This window comes from Brugia malayi, assembly GCF_000002995.4.
Source record: "Brugia malayi strain FR3 genome assembly, contig: Bm_v4_Chr1_scaffold_001, whole genome shotgun sequence".
NCBI classification, from domain to species: domain Eukaryota; kingdom Metazoa; phylum Nematoda; class Chromadorea; order Rhabditida; family Onchocercidae; genus Brugia; species Brugia malayi.
This window is the reverse complement of record NW_025062475.1, coordinates 728,572-747,663: the sequence shown is the minus strand read 5'-3', so window position 1 is coordinate 747,663 and position 19,092 is coordinate 728,572. Positions and strand designations below refer to the sequence as shown.

The 19,092-nt window shown below is 19.9% G+C and overlaps 2 protein-coding genes and 2 non-coding genes across 4 annotated transcripts; 2 read left to right on the top strand and 2 right to left on the bottom strand.

Annotated features, from left to right (window-relative positions):
- Positions 1-635: 635 nt before the first annotated feature.
- On the bottom strand, positions 636-3,127 carry Bm8387 (Uncharacterized protein; the record flags this gene model as incomplete). The annotated part of the gene is made up of 6 exons (XM_043076140.1): positions 636-664; positions 1,002-1,131; positions 1,584-1,677; positions 1,914-1,990; positions 2,448-2,637; positions 2,901-3,127. 6 exons carry the CDS (start codon positions 3,125-3,127, stop codon positions 636-638), a joined length of 747 nt encoding a protein of 248 aa, XP_042932074.1.
- A 1,209-nt stretch (positions 3,128-4,336) lies between these two features.
- On the top strand, positions 4,337-4,418 carry Bm14525. Its single transcript has one exon. It is a non-coding gene; the product is annotated as a tRNA-Ser (tRNA).
- Positions 4,419-6,310: 1,892 nt separating this feature from the next.
- On the top strand, positions 6,311-6,392 carry Bm14526. Its single transcript has one exon. It is a non-coding gene; the product is annotated as a tRNA-Ser (tRNA).
- Positions 6,393-9,166: 2,774 nt separating this feature from the next.
- Bm5589 (Uncharacterized protein) lies at positions 9,167-14,033 on the bottom strand (the record flags this gene model as incomplete). The annotated part of the gene is made up of 4 exons (XM_043076139.1): positions 9,167-9,528; positions 9,873-9,983; positions 11,143-11,349; positions 13,847-14,033. 4 exons carry the CDS (start codon positions 14,031-14,033, stop codon positions 9,167-9,169), a joined length of 867 nt encoding a protein of 288 aa, XP_042932073.1.
- Positions 14,034-19,092: the final 5,059 nt, after the last annotated feature.

Genomic DNA, 19,092 nt, shown 5'->3' with positions numbered 1-19,092 from the left:
TATCTAATTATTGCTGAATCTTTTCTAGCTTTTTTTTTTTTTATAGCTTTGAAAGAAATTGGGAAGTTAAATTTTTATTCTCACTTATCTATTTTATATTGCATTTATCAATATAATATTTTTTTCATATTTTTTTCTCTTCTTTTTTTTTTTTTTGTATGTATTTGGTGTATAAATTCTAACCATTCAAAATTCGCAGTGGGATTGTTATTGAGAAAAGTTTTTGATGACTATTCAACTAGCATATAATAACTAGTTGCAATCGTTTTTATTGCGTATCATTTATCATTTTTTATTTACATATAATTACTACAGCAGGAATCCTTCTTTATTCGTCGTTTGTGCTTTCGACATGAATTTTTGAACTATTTAGGGTTTGGTGTTTTTTTTTTTTTTTTTTATACATATATATTTAATGTATTCATGATCATATCTGATCTAAGAATATGAAGGGTTGGGTTGATCATTTTTGTGATTACAGGTTGTCATTGAAGTTTTTGCTTTATTTTCTTTATTTTTTTTTTTTTTTTTGCCAAGTTTAAATTGATTTTTTTCTTTGCTATTTTGAATTAACCAGTTTGATCATTTAGCTTTCGATTTCACTTTCTTCTCTTCAACGCCATGCTTTATTATTATTAATGCGGTATAAATGAACTCCATTGTGCTGCAATTTTTGACTTGCTTACTTTTACTTATCATATTTGTTGAAATATTGAAATTAGCAACAGTGATAAAGTACTGCTTGAAATTTTGAAAATGGCAAAATTTTTTTAAATATAAACAATTCATAATTAGCATATATAATTTTTGTGTGAATTTTGAATTTTAGAAATTAGTTTAAATCAGAAAATTAGCAATTTCTGATTTTTATCGCTGTTTTACATCATGTTTTTAGCTTAATTTTTCATTGTTTGCTTATTGTTTTGTTTTTCTTCTGAAAACGCTGTAATTTATTTCAAAAAAAAAAAAAAAAAAAAGAAAGAAAAAAGAATTGTGAATACCTTCATTGGTATTGTATAATGTTTGAAACGGATCAGTTTCTTTGTAAAAATAGATTGATGATAATGTTCCTGTGTTAATCATTGCCGAAGTATCATTCATTCTTGCTATACAGTACTCACTGTTTACATTCTATAAATTAATTAAGTATTAACTGTATGTAATTAATAAAATTTCAATGGCAACAATATAAATGAAATTATTTCAAACTAATTGAATTATCTTTTTAAAGAAATAATAATTTTTAGGTTAAAAATGTTTATATTAGAAGTGAATCTTCAATCATTGTTTACAGTTAATACAAAAATGATTTTTATTTTACTATTTTATGAAACAGTAATTAAAGAAGTTAAAGAAGAATGAGTAAAAGAAAAATTGTAGTTTTGAGAGGTCATTTTTCCTCGATATATGTTCACATTTCTATTAGAGCTTAAAATTTAAATATTCAGGCTTTTTTTTTTTTTTAAATTGAAATTGGTAATATAAGCTTGAAAAAGTTTTGTTTCTGATTTAGTATAATTGGAAATTTTAAATGCAAGAAAAAAAAAATTTGGAAAATTTTTCAAGATTTTCAAATTCATTACTGCCAATGAGTCTGATGATGATTCTGTAGCTTTCAATATACTTTTTACACTTCGAGTAGTACTTTCTAGCATAGCACCGTCATTTGTTTCTTTTCTAAAAAAAAAAAAAAGCAAATTTCACAAAATTATAAAATTAGATAGTATGAATAATATAAACCATTTTATCTGATAATGTATGAATCAATTCCATTACAGGTATTTCTTATTTTTCGTATTAAAAAGCTATCAGTAAGTGAAATTAAATTAAGTTAAATTAAAAGAAATTAAATTTGAAAATACGATTACTTCAAAATATATTCGAGCCAAAAATTGATGTATTTGTTCACTTACATATTAGATTCACTTAGAATGTTGTTTGTTTGTTCGCTTTTATTATTATTATTAGATTGTTGTGATGTTAATTGTTCCTAAAACATTGTAAATTAGTAATTTAACATTTAATACTAAATAATTTAGGCATTACCACTATAATTGTTAACATTTAAAAATAAATTTAACAATTTATAATCGATTTTTCTTTCTTTTTTTTTGTTTATTTCTTTTCCATGGAAACAAGCAAATTGCTGGACTACTTGCTCTATATATCGGTTAAAACACTATAATTAGTCACAGTTATATTAATTTTATGTTAAAATTCTGACAATAATTATGTTTGCATTATTTACATATTATTTATTAAATCAAAAACATGAATTAATAGTTGATTTCTATTAATTAATTTTAATTAAATAATTTAAATAATTTAAGAAAGTTCAAAGCAATAATGCAATAGTTCAATGTTTTTTCTCTTTCTCTTTCTCTCTCTCTCTCTCCCTCTTTTATGCTTAGAAAGAAGTGTTCAATTATTATTTCTTCAAAATTTACATCTAAAATTTGAGAATAATTAAATTCAGGATTAGTAATTTCTTCTGATAAAATAACACGAGCTGTATAACATGATTGCGACAGTTGTGACAGCTGCGACAATTGCGACAATTCATCATCAAATTCAGAACTTTTCAAATTATCCGATGTATTTTCCGATGATTGCGTTAAAGCAATCTTATAAATTGAACTGAAATGAAATGAAAAAAAAAAAAAAACGGACAATTCATTTTCAAATAATAATTAAGAAAAAAGAAGAACTTTAAAATACAATTGCTGTTGCTAGCATTATAATTATTTATACTTTTATTAATGAGGAAAATATCACAAAAGAATTCTAAAATTTACTAATTGTTAGCTTTAGATTATTGCAAATTTTTATCTTCAAATTAAATTACAAATGGAAATTTTATGACGTAATTTTAAAAAAAAAAAAAAAAAAAATTTACTTACTTTTTACTGCAATTATCGCCTGTTTGATTTTGAATTGATGATTTCAATTTAATTGAAGAATTTGAAAATGTTTTATTTGATTTAGCCAATGATTGATCATCATCATCAGTACTACTACTACTACTGCTACTATTGTTATTATGACAAGTTCGAAGTGCATACACTGATGAATCATCATCAATTGTATATGATTCATTCAATAATTTCAATTTTGTAAAATGTGTCATTTCATGATTAATCGTTTTATTATTACTATTACTACTACTTAATAAGTTAGACATTTTTGCTGCATCAAATAAGCGTACCGTTATGTACAGTTAAAATGATAGCAAAATAAAATTTTAAAAAAAGAAAATTAATTGATATTTAAATGAATTTTTATGTAAATTTTAAAATAAAAAATGCATTAAAATTTTCAAATGCATTATGATTTTTCAAACTGTAACTAAATTTTATTAGCACATTTTAATTAACACATAAATCTATGAGAATAACACATTAAACATATCAAATACACTGATGCTAAATTTTTATTTTAATTAAGTAAAAAAAAAATTCTAATTTTTGTTTTAATTAAGTAAAAAAAGATAGTAATTTTTATTTTAATTAAGTAAAAAACGATTCCAATTTTTATTTTGATTAAGTAAAAAAAGATTCTAATTTCTATTTTCATTAAGTGAAAAAAAAGGAAAATGATAAGATTTTTTTTTTTTTTTGACATAGATGTACATATGCAACTTTTATGATTTTTCAATAAATAGTTATAATTATAATCAGTTATTTAAAATTAATCAATTAGTTGTTTAAAAGTATAATCAGACTGATTATGAAAGAATTTTAAGAATTTGAGAATATATTTAAAGATTAGAAAAATTTTACATTTATATTAATATTAATCCTAAAAATGAATGGTATTTAAAGAGAATTAAAATGCTTCAATTTTATGCATTTATCCTCATACTTTCAGTGTAAATCTTTTGATTATTTAATTAATTTAAGTGAATTTGATAAGGAAATATTTCGTTCTACATTTTCGCTTATCATTTGCTTATCAAATATAATTCTTTCCTTTTTTTTTTTTTTGACTATCTCATAGGAAACTTTTAATATTTACTCTCTGATAATGATAAATTGATAATTATAGAATTATAATTTGTTATAAATTCCATCATAACAAATTTGTTTTTTTTATAAATTGTTCAAATTATCAATGTATTATTTTTTTTTTAAATAAAATTAAATTAAACATAAAATTTTTTATTGGAAAATTTTTGATAAGAATATTTGAACTATTTTTTTTTTTTTGCTAAAATTATTGAAATAATTTCAAATTAAAAAAAAAAATGTTGGAAAAAATTATTAAAAAGAAAAAAAGATAAAATTTAAAATTATTTTATGAAAAAGAATCACAGCGTTGTAGTGAATGTGGTACTGATGCAGCGGTGTCCGAGTGGTTAAGGAGTTTGATTAGAAATCAAATGGGCTCTGCCCGCGTAGGTTCGAATCCTGCCCGCTGCGCCCGGAACCTTTTAGATGCAAATATTGGAAATTTGCAACTTAAAACGATTAGTCATTTTCGTCTTTGTTATTCTCAAAATATTTATGTTTATCCTTTCTTTTTTTTTTTTATTGTAAATTTCAACAATTTACTTTATTAATATTAATGAACGAAAAATTTCAAATTTAAATAAAATTTCAAACAATTTTACTAAATATTTTTTGTTTAAAATGTTTTTTTTTTTTTTAATTTTTATGGTTTTCCAGATTATTTTATTAATGGAAAATTTTCATTTGAAAATTTTAATTAAATTCTTCCATCGAAAAATACCACTAATTTTTCAGTTAAAATTTCGTGGTTAGCGAGGCCGGGTGGTTGCAGCGGTGTCCGAGTGGTTAAAGAGTTTGACTCGAAATCAAAAGGTTCGGATCCTACCCGCTGCGTGGGTTATGACACTTCATGTTTGATATAGTATTTATTTACATTCTTAACTGTGTACAAAGAGCACTATCACCTCTGCGGGCATCCAGTGTCTTGGGCAAGGCGCTTGCTTACCTACCCGTATGAAGTTGAGGTGGTTGACACATTTGCTTGCAGCAGTGTTACCCAAGTCAATCAGGCTTCAACAGAAGGTTCAGACAAGGTGTATGCATGGGTAAGATGCCTAGAAGGGCAACTGTGTCTTTCAAGGTTGGGCAAATAAGTCTCACTTAGGTCTTGATAGCATCGTGAAGCTATATAACTTGGCCTAGGGATGAACTTTAGGTGTAAAAGATGACAGCAATTGCGTACATTTTCACTAGACTTTGTGACGAGATGCGCGAAGGAAACTGGAAATTATGGGCCCAACCCTACAGGTACATGTAGGTAGTTAATTCAAGAGTTTGATTGCTCGAGAGTGATCCCGGATATGATGGTAGTTATGCCTTCGTTACCCGTAGGGAAGCAAGTGTATCTTTTCAATACATTATTTCCTGTTCTGCTAAAGAAGCTTTTTAAGATTAATGATCAACTTAAAGAAGTCAAAAGTTTTGCATCCACCTGTTATTACAGGTAGATGATCGTTTTCACATTATCATTGATGAATTAAGGCTAAGATCAATTTAACTATCTAACAAATATCATTTCCTGAAAGTTTAATATTTAAATTAATGATTAGCAATGACCAATGATCATTCGAGAAATTTCAGCAAAAATATAGAATACAAAAATACCAGGAAAAAAGCATCAAAATCAATGTGTACATTCTTCTGTAGGGATCAGAATCACAGATTATCTATGGTTATCTTTTAACTGCTCAATGAAAGAGGTCAACAGTAAGGTCACGTCTTCAATACGGAAAATTATTACTTCCATTTAATTTCAAATCTTAACTCTATAATCATCTCATTCACTACTAGCAAAAAAGTACTACAAAAAAAACGTTTCTTTCGCTTAGAACACATCAATAATTCATTCTGATTTCAAAATAAAGCGACACGGTGACATGTCATCCATCTATGGCGGTAATCTTTGATCTGTGTGTCATAGAGAAAAGACAACATTAACCTTACGAATATTATCTAAATAATGTCTCTTTTATGATAAAATTTTGCATTATATCGTCGCATCGATTATTTCAGCTAACGATTTCACTACAAATTAGCAGTAAACATTACATTGGCAGACAAATTTTCATTTGTTATGCTAAATCATAGTATTAACATTTATTCCATTATTCTTTTATTTTAATTAATTTTAATATTTTTCGATAACTTTTTTTGTTTTTGTTTTTGTTTGTAAAATACAAATAACAGAAATTTCGATATATCAAAAATAATTTTATTCAATTTTAAAAAATGCCACTAATTTAAATCTAAATTTGAAAATGCTTCAACTCTATCAATCGAATTTGAGGCGATGATTCGTCGGTGCAGTGGTGTCCGAGTGGTTAAGGAGTTTGACTCGAAATCAAATGGGCTCTGCCCGCGTAGGTTCGAATCCTGCCCGCTGCGTAGCATCCCCTTTTGTTATCAAAATGTTACAAAAAAATTTTGATGATAGATTGAATCTCTTTTCTTTCCAATGTTTTTTTTTTGTATGAATTTATTTTAACTGATAATAATAACAATAAAATGCTATAATTATTACTCAAATTATTTGATAAAAAAAAAAAAAAAAAACAAAAATGATAAAAAATTTTTTCTAATTTAAAATTCAAATTGAAAAGAAAAAAAAAAATGAAATGTTAGTGTAAATATCAATTGCTTATCATTAAATATGAAAAAAGTTCTGAAATATTTTTCTTTTAAACTAACAACAAATATGATAATTAAATTAAAATTTATTGAGTTATAGTAGTAAATTAATTCAAACTATTTTATAAATAATTATATGCAATGATTACTTAATTTAACATTTCGAATATTTATCAAAATGTAATATTATTATTAGTTTGATGTTAAAATTCATCAAAATTTGTTATTAAATTTATTTCAAACAATAATATATGCTATTAATTCAACATTTCAATTTCATTTGTGACATTTGTCAAAAATGTGTCGTTATTAGTTAAAAATAAAATTTATCAAAATTTATTAATATTTATTGCAAACAATTATAATAGAATACTCTGTGACAGCTTAATTCAACATTTCATTCTTCGCATTTATCATTTCTATCAAAAATGTCACATTTATCAATCAGTTATGAAAAATTCTTAAAACTTGTCAAATTGATTCATTCATTTCGCTAACAAAAGCAAATATTTAAAATTTTTCTGAAGGAAATAAAAAAAAAAAAATTAATCATAATTAATTATAATTAATAGAAATACGTATTTCAAATTGAATTTATCAATTAAATTAGCATAATTAATTAACATTTTAAAAAAGAAAACCAGAAAAGAAAAAAGATGCAATGAATGAAACAATTTTTCTTTCCAAAAAATAAAATAAAAGAAAAAAAAAGTAAACAAACAATAAACAAATAAATAAAATAAACAATGATTATTTAGTAATTATTAAATGATATTAAAGAGTAGAAACTGAGATCAATTTTTCATTTCTTTTCTTGCAATTATAGTTTTTAAAAATTATCTTTCAATAATACAAAATGCAAATGAAACATTTCTTATTAAAAAAAAAAAAAAAAACAATATTTAATATTATTTAAAATGATAATATATTATTCTTTTTTCTTTGTTGATTAAAAAAAATTTGTAAATATAAACAAAAACAAAAAAAAAAAAAAGAAAATATTAACTTTATTTATGTAAACGTTTATCAAATCAAATTTTTTATCAGATTTCATTGTTATCCATTATCAGTGTACTTTTTAGTGATAATAATTTATTTCATAAAATTTTGAAAATAATTCAAATTTACTGTAGTAAATCTCGAAATATATATAATTAACACTTACAATTTGTTACCTATAATTATGAGTTAATTAGTAATTATTTAACAGAAATAATGAATAATCATTATTTCCTGAAATAATTAAGTATCGAAATTAACATTGCTAGGGAAATGATTTGATTATTTCAATATTTCTATTAAAATGAATTTTTTCGGTAATATAAAAAAAAAATAAAAAGTGAAAAAATTTGAAAATGACAAAAATGGGCAAAAAAAGAACTAATTTAATTTTTATTCCAAATAAATTGAAAAATTTTTGAAATTTAAAATTATATTTTGGATGGAATTAAATTTTGTCACAGTTAAATAAGTGTACAATAAGTAATAATTTACAATTAAATAACACACAAATTTTGATTTATTGTAATAATAGTAAATAAAAAAAAAAAAAAAAAAAAAAATGCTTTATTATACAATCAATGCAAAATTAAAATAAAATAAAAAACTTATTTCATCCATAATAAATGAAAACATTTGAATTAATCAATAATTAAAAATTATACAACAATGCAAAAAAAAAAAAAAAAGTAAAAATTAAAAAAAAAAAAAACTTTAAACATTTGGCAATAATATTTTTTTATTTATTAACAAACAATTTTTATTAAATTTATATTTAAAAAATCAATAATATTTGAAATTTTTATTTAAAAAAAAAACAAAATAAATTTATTAATATAAATTTCGATAATTTTAGAAGAAAATTTGTTCAATTTTTTCTTTTTTCTTTTTTTTTTATAACAATATTTACAATTTCTTTTATGTGATAATTTTTTATTACATTTTAACAAAAATATAAATTGAAAAAAAAAAGTTTGCTGAATTGTTAATTATCAAAAAATTACAAATTTTAATTGTTTAAAATTTCAATTCGAAACTTTAATGGTATGTTTTATGCTTTGAAGAATAAATGACAAAAAAAAAAAAAAAACAGACTAATTATTATATAATTTTTCCAATAATTTATTATAATTCCTCATAAAATTTCAAATTAATTTTATAGCAAAATATTAAAAAATTTCATTTTTTATTTTAAAAATTAAATTTTATTATTTTCAAATTTCCATCAAACTTTTTCAATTTCAATACCATCAACTCTTGCTTATTTTACAAACAAATTTAATACAAATTAATTTTACATTGTTTTGTTTCATTTCTTTTCTTGCATTTTACTTATTTTTATTTTTACGATCTCAAAAAAAAAAAGAAAAAAAAAATGAAAAAATAATAACCAAGTTTATTATCATACTAAAATTTAAAATTCATTAATTAAAATTGTTTTTATTTCTCTCCAAATTTACTCATTGTCTTCATTTCTTCTTCTCTTTTCTTTTCTTTTGTTTAATTAGAATACCATTTGTGATAAATTATTGTCACCTTAATAAGATTATCACAATGAAAATGTTAAAGAATACTGATTGCAATAAGTGATTAGTGATAACAGTTGCACCATTAGTGATAACACGTCGTCGTTTACTTATCATCCAACCATCATCCATCGAATCTGTTTCTGTCATTGTTTCATCACTATCAAAATTATCATTTTCATTTGTCCATGGTACTAATGCATCCTCATTAATCTTCATTCTCTTATCTTTATTTAAACGTGTTATCATTTGATCAGTTTTTTTCTTGTTTAAATAAATTCGTTGTGCATTTCCATGTTCTGTTATCATTTGATAATCATCTGATCCTTGTAACCATGCTGGCATTGATGATTCAGTTCTTGTCGATTCTTAAAAATAAGCAAAATAAATGAAGAAGCAAAATAAATCATACATTTTAAAAATTAATTAATATCATTTAATTAATTCAAATTCATATTCCAAAAAGTTTAAGTTTAAAAAAAAAAAAGTTTAAAAAAAGTTTAAAAAAAAAAAAAAAGTTTAAGTTTAAAAAAAAAAAAAAAAGGAAGGAAAAACGGAATAAATAAATACAATAAATCATAGTCTATTCTTGTTGTTCAAATTGCTTCCCTTTTTCTTTTAATTCATATATTTCACATTTTTAAACATTTTCAAAATTAAATAATATTATTTAATTAATTCAAATTCATATTCCAAAAAAAAAAAAAAAAACCTGAATGATCGGTAGCATGATCTTCATATAAATATTCATCATCTTCACCAGTTCTTGTATCCCAACCTTCCGTATAATCATTTTCTTCCAATTTTGTTTCCTCAGTTGATTCTTAAAAAATTTCAATAATTTATTATATTTCTTTAAAATTTAAAAAAAAAAAATTGCTATTAAAAAAAAGGAAAGAATAAGAAAAAAACATTATATTTTAATTTTCATTTAAAATATAATTGTCAATGGTTAGAGTCTTTTTTGTAAATAAGAGGAAAAAAAAAATTTTTTTCAAATTAAAAATTTTTATTTAATTTTGTAAATTATCATATTGATAATTTCAATTGTTGTATGATTTGATAATTTAAATATTGTGATGATAGTGATAATGATAATGATAACAATATTGCGTAAATTATTTTGTGCATGCTAATTATTAAATGAGAATTGTGTGAAATTATTCTGATTTGCATTAGTTAAAAGTGTAAATTATGCAAGTGATAATGATAACATCTTATCATATCATTTAAATGATAATTTTTTTAATCATATAATTAAAAAGGAAATAATATTTGATTCAATTCCATGCAATTTAAAAAAAAAAAATTATTTAAATAGAAATACAATAAATATTCTCTGTACTTTTTCGTTTTCGTTTTAAATTTTTTTTGATTTAATTTTTCAAATTTATTTTTAAATTTAAATTTATCTTTTTTTTTTACATTTTCATTTCTTACTCTTTCTAATCTCATTCTATTTCATAACTTTTATCTGTTGATTTTGATAGGTCAAAGGTTAATGTTAGCTAATTTTGAAAGTATTAAAGTGATAACGGAAGTAATTACTTAAAAAATTCACGCTAATACTTCATTAAATAAGATTTACACAGCTATAAAATCAATTAATTCATTGAAGAAGCAAACTAATTGAATTAATTTGTAAATTTTTACAAATTAAAATTTTAATAAGATCAAAGACTTTATAAATTGTCAGTGAGAATGATTGCATACATAGAAGCAAAGAGTTAATTAATACTTAAAAAAAAAAAAAATCATTTCGCATCATCTAATTATCTCTTTTCAAATAATTTAAAAGTAAATTACTAAAATTATGAATAATTATTTAATTAAAATTATGAATAAGTATTTAATTAAAATTATGAATAAGTATTCAATTAAAATTATAAATAAGTATTTGTTAAATTAAAATAAAAAATTTTTTGACAAATGAAAAAGTTGAATAAATGAAATTTTGTTAAATAATATAAAAATTAACTTACTTGATTGTTTAATTTGATATACTTTAGTGTGATCAAGTTGTGACATTTCATTATATTTGATTGTTTTATCATCAAAATTTTGTTCTGTTTTAATCGGTGATGATAATTCATACCGTTGTTGTTCAGTTCCTGATCGTTCACGTCCGGAATGATGTAAAAACGGACGTTCCGGAATAACAGACGTTGCTAACGTTGTCGTTTCAACAACTGTAAAAAAAAAAAAAATTTATTGAATTAATAAAAATGAAATTATACGTGAAAAAGCAAAATAAAAACAAATAAATAAAAATCAAAATGCAATATTCTGTTCCATAAATTAATTAATTATTTATTTATTAAATATTAGAATTTAAAAGTAAAAATTTTTTGAAATATAAAAAAAAAAATGTATAAAATGAAATTAATGCTTAAATAAAATTATAATAAATGTTTAAATCCAATAAATTGTATAAATATAAGTGAATAAAATGTTTGTTTACAAATATGTAACCAATTATTTATTAAATTAATTAATTACAAAATCAAATTTTATAAATTCAAATATATATTTTGCAAAATTTTATTAATATGTTTTTTTTTTTTTTTTTTTTTTTTTGTTTTGCTGTTCGATTTTAATTTTAATATTACAAAAATTAATAAATTATAATATATAATAAAAATAAAAAGAATTTTTCTAAATATTTTTTTTTTTTTTTGGAAAAAGAAAAAAAATTGTACTTTGCATTTTATTTATTTGCAAAAATAATTTTTTTTTTTTTTGTAAAAGACTAAATATTCAATTTTTCATTTCATTTCTTTTCTTTTCTTTCTTTCTTTTTTTTTAAAAACTCTTTTTGAATAAATTTTATTATTTATGCTAAGACAACAACTGTTCAAATAATCAATTTATTTCATTTTTATTTCCATTACACAACCAAGCAATCATTTCAATTTCAATTCTCTTTTTTTTCCCTCTCTTTCTCTCTCTCTCTTCCTCTTTAGTAGACGAAAGTAATATTAAAAAAATAATTCAAATTTTTTTTTTTAAACAATTTTCTTTGTTCTTTTTCAGTCATCTATGAAAAAGTTGAAGAAAATAATTAATAAAATAAATAAATATTTTAAAAAAAAGATGGAAAGAAAAATTATCATATCTTTCTTTTTTCAATAAGTGAAAGTTAAACTTTTCACTTATTGATTTTTTAAAAAGTATTTTGTTTGCTTATTTAAAATTTTTAAACTAAAAAAAAAAAATTTGACATTTTTTTTTTTTTATTATTCGTTTCTTTTTTGATGATAATAAATTGCATTTGTTAGAGTAAATTAATGAAATTTGTCTGAAACATTTATTTAATCATTAATCACTTTTAAAAAACAAAGAAACTTACAACTTAGATTTGCACTTAACAGTTAAAATTTATTATTTTGATGATAAAAAATTATCTAATTAAGAAAGAAAAAAAAGACAAAAGACATAGACGTATGATTGTAATAAAAATTAATTATCATTTAAAGTAATTAACATAATGATTTATTATTTTTTTTTCTTTTACTTTACTAACTTATAGTTTTAATTATGTAAAATTGATAATTAAAATTTTTTACTTTGCTTAATTATAGTTTTAATAATATAAAATTAATAATAAAAATATTTAAACATTTTTCATATTTAAACATTTTGTTAAATAATTTATCTTTTTTTCTTTTTTTTTTTTTTAACTTTACTACTTATAGCTTTAATTATTTAAAAAAAAATAATAATATTTAAACATTTTATTAAATAACTTACTTTTTTGTACTTTATTGACTTACAGTGTTAATCAATTAAAATTGATAATAATAATAATATTTAAACATTTTGTTAAATGATTTAATCATTTTTCTTTTCCACTTTACTAACTTACAATTTCAATCAATTAAAATTAATAATAATAAAATTTAAACATTTTATTAAATGACTTACTTTTTTATACGTTAGTAATTTACAGTTATAATCATATAAAGTTGTTAAATAAGTACAATTGATAGTGATAAATTAATTAAGTTAAATAAATTTAATGATGAATTGACAAAAATATCGATGATAAAACATTAATGATAAATTAATTAAGTTAATTAAAATTAATGATAAAATATGATAAAATATCAATAGTAAATTAATTAAGTTTAAATAAAATCAATGATAAAATATGATAAAATATCAATGATAAATTAATTAAGTTAATTAAAATTAATGATAAATTGATAAAATATCAATAATAAAATATGATAAAATATCAATGATAAACTAATTAAGTTAATTAAAATTAATGATAAATTGATAAAATATCAATAATAAAATATGATAAAATATCAATAGTAAATTAATTAAGTTTAAATAAAATCAATGATAAAATATGATAAAATATCAATGATAAATTAATTAAGTTAATTAAAATTAATGATAAATTGATAAAATATCAATAATAAAATATGATAAAATATCATTGATAAATTAATTAAATTAATTAAAATTAATGATAAACTGATAAGATATCAATGATAAAATATGATAAAATATCAATGATAAATTAATTAAGTTAATTAAAATTAATGATAAAATATGATAAAATATCAATGATAAATTAATTAAATTAATTAAAATTAATGATAAACTGATAAGATACCAATGATAAAATATGATAAAATATCAATAGTAAAATAATTAAGTTAATTAAAATTTTACCAGCATACTGACATCGATCACCGTAATATACGTTAAGTAAGCAAAGACACGTATGTATCGATGGATCGTCAACTAAATATGCGCAAAAGCCACCGTTGAGACATTTGATGCGACACTCACTTTGCGGATTAACGAATGCTTTACGTGGCTGTGCTAATATACTCCAACGTGTACTGCTATTGTACATTAAAATATATAGTAAAATGGATAATATTTTCATCTGAAAAATTAAATTTAAATTTAAAAAAAAGTGGAATTTCAATTTAACATTTTCAAAATTTATCAAATAATTTAATTTTTAAAAAAATAAAAATTAAAATTCGCATTTTAAATATAAAACAATTAATAGTACATGCAAAGTTGAGTAAAGTATTCGTATTTGAATTGCAAACATAAATACAACGTACTTACCTACACTTACACGCACGTACACGTACGTACACGCATACATACGTTTTACATTTTGGACAAAAATTTAATACTTAATAAAATTAATTAAGCGAAATTCTCTTTTATTATTTTTATTCATTGCAAGAAGAAAAAATAAAAAACAAAATAAAAATTAATTAATTACTATTTTACTATTTAAACTATTTCAAAATTAATAAAATAAAATATAAATTTTAAAATAATGTTAATATATAAATGGAAATGCTAAGATTATCATATCTTTTTTGTTTTTAAAAATTATACTTAAAATTAAATTATAAATATTTTAATTATAAATTCTGTAAATTTAAAAAAATAGAAAAAGCTGTTGAAGGAAGAATTTTTAACGGAGCAAATCTTAATTAATTAAAATTGAACAGATTAACATATATTTTAAAAGAATTGAACCTATAAAAATAAAACTATAAATCTATTAAATTGTTAATAAATGAATTTTATTATAAAAAAAAAAAAAATGATTTTATTAATATTTTATTGATAGTAATAAAAATATTTACGATACCATAATTATTGCATTTCATTTTAAAAATTTCATAAATTCAAAAAAAAAAAAAAAAAGTTTTGACAGCAATTAAATAAAATTTAATTTAATCATTTTGCCATTTATCATTATTTAATTTTAGCAAAATTTTGTATATTTTAAAAAAAAAAAAATATTAATTAATAAAAAATAAGTATATATTTTATAATATAAAAATTGATGAAATTAATTTTTTATAAAATGAATTTTTTAAATAAAATTCAAATTTGTTAATGGTAAATTTAAAAAAAAAAAAAAAAAAGACGAATTTAATGAAAGAGAAAATAAAAATTTCAAAAAAAAAGTTTTTTTAACAAGCAAACTGCTAGTCTTTACAACAGGAAATGAAATATGAAATTACAACAAAATGCGAAAGTTTTCAAAAAAAGAAAAAAAAAATTTGTCACTTGACCTTTGAACCATAAAATTACATGTATAATTTAAAATTTAAAAAAAAAATTAAAAATTAATTGATTGATTAATTTATGCGTTAATATTTTTAAATATTATATAATCAGCTAAACATATTTTGAGGAAAAAATCGAATTAATTATTTTAAGATTTAATTTTTGAATGTTAAAAAAAAGAAAAAAATAAAAATTTTAGATTTGTTTAAACAAAAATAAATTCTTATATTATAATTAATTTTTGATAAAATTAAATGAATAATTAAAAGTAAAAATTTAATTTCGTTTCTTTTTTTTTCGAAAAAAAGAAAAAGTAATAAAAAAGATTTTAAAATTTTGCAAAATAATAATGCAAAATTTAAAAATGAAAAAACTTTTTGTTCGTCGTTTTTTTTATTAATTAAATTTTTTCTATTCATTGAATATTTCTAATTTTGTTTGCCAAATTACTTACTAATCAATTGAATATTCTATTATTAATGTAAAATTAAATTTTTAAAACTAAAAAATACAAAAAAAAAAAAAAAAAAAAATTATAAAAAGAAAAACAATTCTTCAATATTTCTTTTTTTATTAAAAAAATTTAAAATATATTTATTAATTAGTTAAAACAAAAATTAGAAAGAAAATTATTGAGTAACAATTTTAGTATCAAATTTTGACATTTAATATTATTTGTTAAAATTCTTTTTTGCAAATTTTTTTTTTTAAATAAAAAAATTTTTGAAATGAAATGAAAAGTAATAGTATTGAAGGGAAATGTTGGAAAAATTCTTGCTAACATAACTTTTCTCATTTATATTATTTAAAAAATTTTTTTCTTTTTAACTTCAAAAAAAAAAAAAAATTTTCTTCGAACTAATTTTTGAGGATATATAAAAAAAAAAACTAAAAGTATATTGTAGTGAATTTTTTTTAAAGTGTATTTTAATAATTTTCCTATTATTAATTAGTAATAATAAAAAAATTAAATTAACATAAAAAATTGTAATATAAATTTTTTTTTTCAAAAAAAAAAAATAAAATAATTTTAAAATACTTTTTGAAAATTTCAATTTTAAAATTTTTTGATTGCATTTAGTAAATTATACGTAATAAATTCTTTTTATCATATTTTACTTAACTATTCTTTCTATTTTTAATACTTAATTTTATCCTTTTTCTATCATTCGGAGAGAGAGAGAGAGGAAGAGAGAGGGACGGAGAGAGGGAGAGAAAGACATAAGAGAGAAGCAACAAAATAAGTACATAAGTTTAATTTTGAATTAATGTTTTTAAATTACTGCAATTTTCTTTTTAAACTTTAAATTACACTTATTGTGGTACAGAAGAAGTGAAAAGGAATAAATTTTATATGAGCAAAATAAATAGGAATGAAATTAAATATCAAATATAAAATTAATATGAAATTAAATCAGAAAGAATATCGTTTAAAAATAATGCCATAGAGGGAATTACTTCTTAATAATATTTGCTATTTATAATTAAATTTATTTATTTTTTTGTTTTTTTACATTTTAAATTTTAAATTTTCAAAAAGGAAACAAAATTGGCAAATAATAAATTAATATTTTTGTTTTGTTAATTAAATTATAAAAATATTTGGAAAACAAGAAAATTTCATTGAAAAAAAAAAAAAAAAAAAAAAAAGAAACAAAAAAAAAAAAAAAATAAAATTTTGATAATAATAAATTTATGATAATTGATAACAATTAGCAAATAATTTATCTAATTTCATAAATTTAAAATTATTTCTATCATAACAACAAAATCAAAATTTGTTATTCCTTAATTGATAACATTAATTTAAGTTAAACAACTTTTCACTGATAGAAATGGAAATGGTCAAATTGACCAATTAAAAAAAATTTTAATTTTAATCAAAATATTTTCATCCAATCATTTATTTACTGTTTTTTTTTTTTTTTTTTTATTACACCTTGTAAATGATATTATACTATCTTAGATAAATTTTATAATATCTCGACAAATTTCGAAGAATAATTTGAAATAAAAAATTTTCTAATTTTTTAAAAATTAAAAAAATTGAAAGAATTATTTGAGTATAAATTATATGCAATTTATCATGGAAAAAATGACTTGTTTGATGAATTAATTGACATTCTACTATATTTATAATCTATTATTTATTATGATTATTGGTAGTGTTATTATTATTATTATTATGATCATTGGTTCTGTTATTATTATTATTGTTATTATTATTATGATCATTATTATTATTATGATCATTATTATTATGTTAATATTACTATTGTTATTATTATTATGATTACCGGCACTGTTATTGTTGTTATCATCATTTTTATTAATACTATTTTATATTATTAATATGATTATGATTATTGGCATCGCTATTGTTATTATAATCATTGTTATTAATACCATTTTATATTATTATTATGATTATGGTTATTAGCATTATTATTATTACTATTATGATTTGTTTAGGATTGCATTGCAATCATGATTATGTTTGATTATTACAGATATGGTTGAATTTATCAATGCATTACAATTATTATGGAAAAGAAAAGAAATTAAACTTTCAATTATATCAGAAAATGATAATTGACGTTTACAACAACAACAACAAATAATTGATAACAATAACAATAATAATAAATAAATAATAAAAGGACAATAGCCAGCACAATTGACAATGACTAGTACTGGTGACAACAATATCAAAACTAACCTCACAAATGACATTTACTATAAACAAATCAAACAATAGCATTACAAGAATATAAAAAGAAGTAGTAAGAATAAAAATTGTAATTAAATTAAAATTGTTGAAAATAATCGAAATGAATGATTAAATTTAAAATAACATTGGTAATTATAGTTTAGAATAATGAATTAATTGTATTAATAAATTGATCATTTTTTTTTTTCAACACTTTTTATCATCATTTCTTTTAATCTTTTAAAGTTTATAGATGAAATTTTTGGAAAAAAAAATTTCATTTTAATTCTTTTCAAATTAAAATTATTTTTCTTTTAAAAAAAAAAGAAAAGAATTTTGTTTGACTAATTAATTTATTGCAATTGTTAATTTGATGAAATTATTTTTGCAAAAACAAATTGATAGCTATATCAGAATATTTATGTTAAAATTTTAAAATCAATAAAATAGGAAATTGTAATATTAAATAGAAGAGTGAACGATAAATGGCGAAGAATGCAAGTAAGCAAAATGGATGATAATATTATTGTCGTTGTTGTCGTCGTTATTATTATTGTTGTTGTTGTTGTTGTTAGCCATTTGGTTAGCTGGACAGCTGTTTAGAAGATGATAAGATGCTAAGAGAGAGAGAGGGAGAGAGAGAGGGGGAGAGAGGGGGAAAGGTTGAAAGATGAACTTATCAAAGTTTTGCAATAATCATCCTGAAATTCTCTGCTTTCTGATAACTGATAATTATTGATTAATATATTGCAAATTTAATTTCATTTAATTTCATATGTATTTGTAATTTTTGCATATAATACTTAAATAATTAAAATAGCACTGGGTCAAAGGTCATAGAAGTAAGTATAAAAAGCTAAGGTAAATTACTAAGGTAAAATTGAAATGCTTGAATGATATATAATTAAGTGTATCACATATAATTTCTAAGTGAACATTTCAATTTTTTTCTTAGTACTAAATTTATTTTCATTTCTAATATATTCTAATTTCGACTACAATTTAAACTTATAAATTTCAGAAATGAAGAAAAGTGGAAAATAAATTTATGAGAAATTAGATGCATTTATATAATTAAAATTAAAATCGAAGAAGGAAAAAAAAATTTTTTAAAGTTTTACTATCATTAATTTAAAATTTTTAATTTCTTTTATAAAAA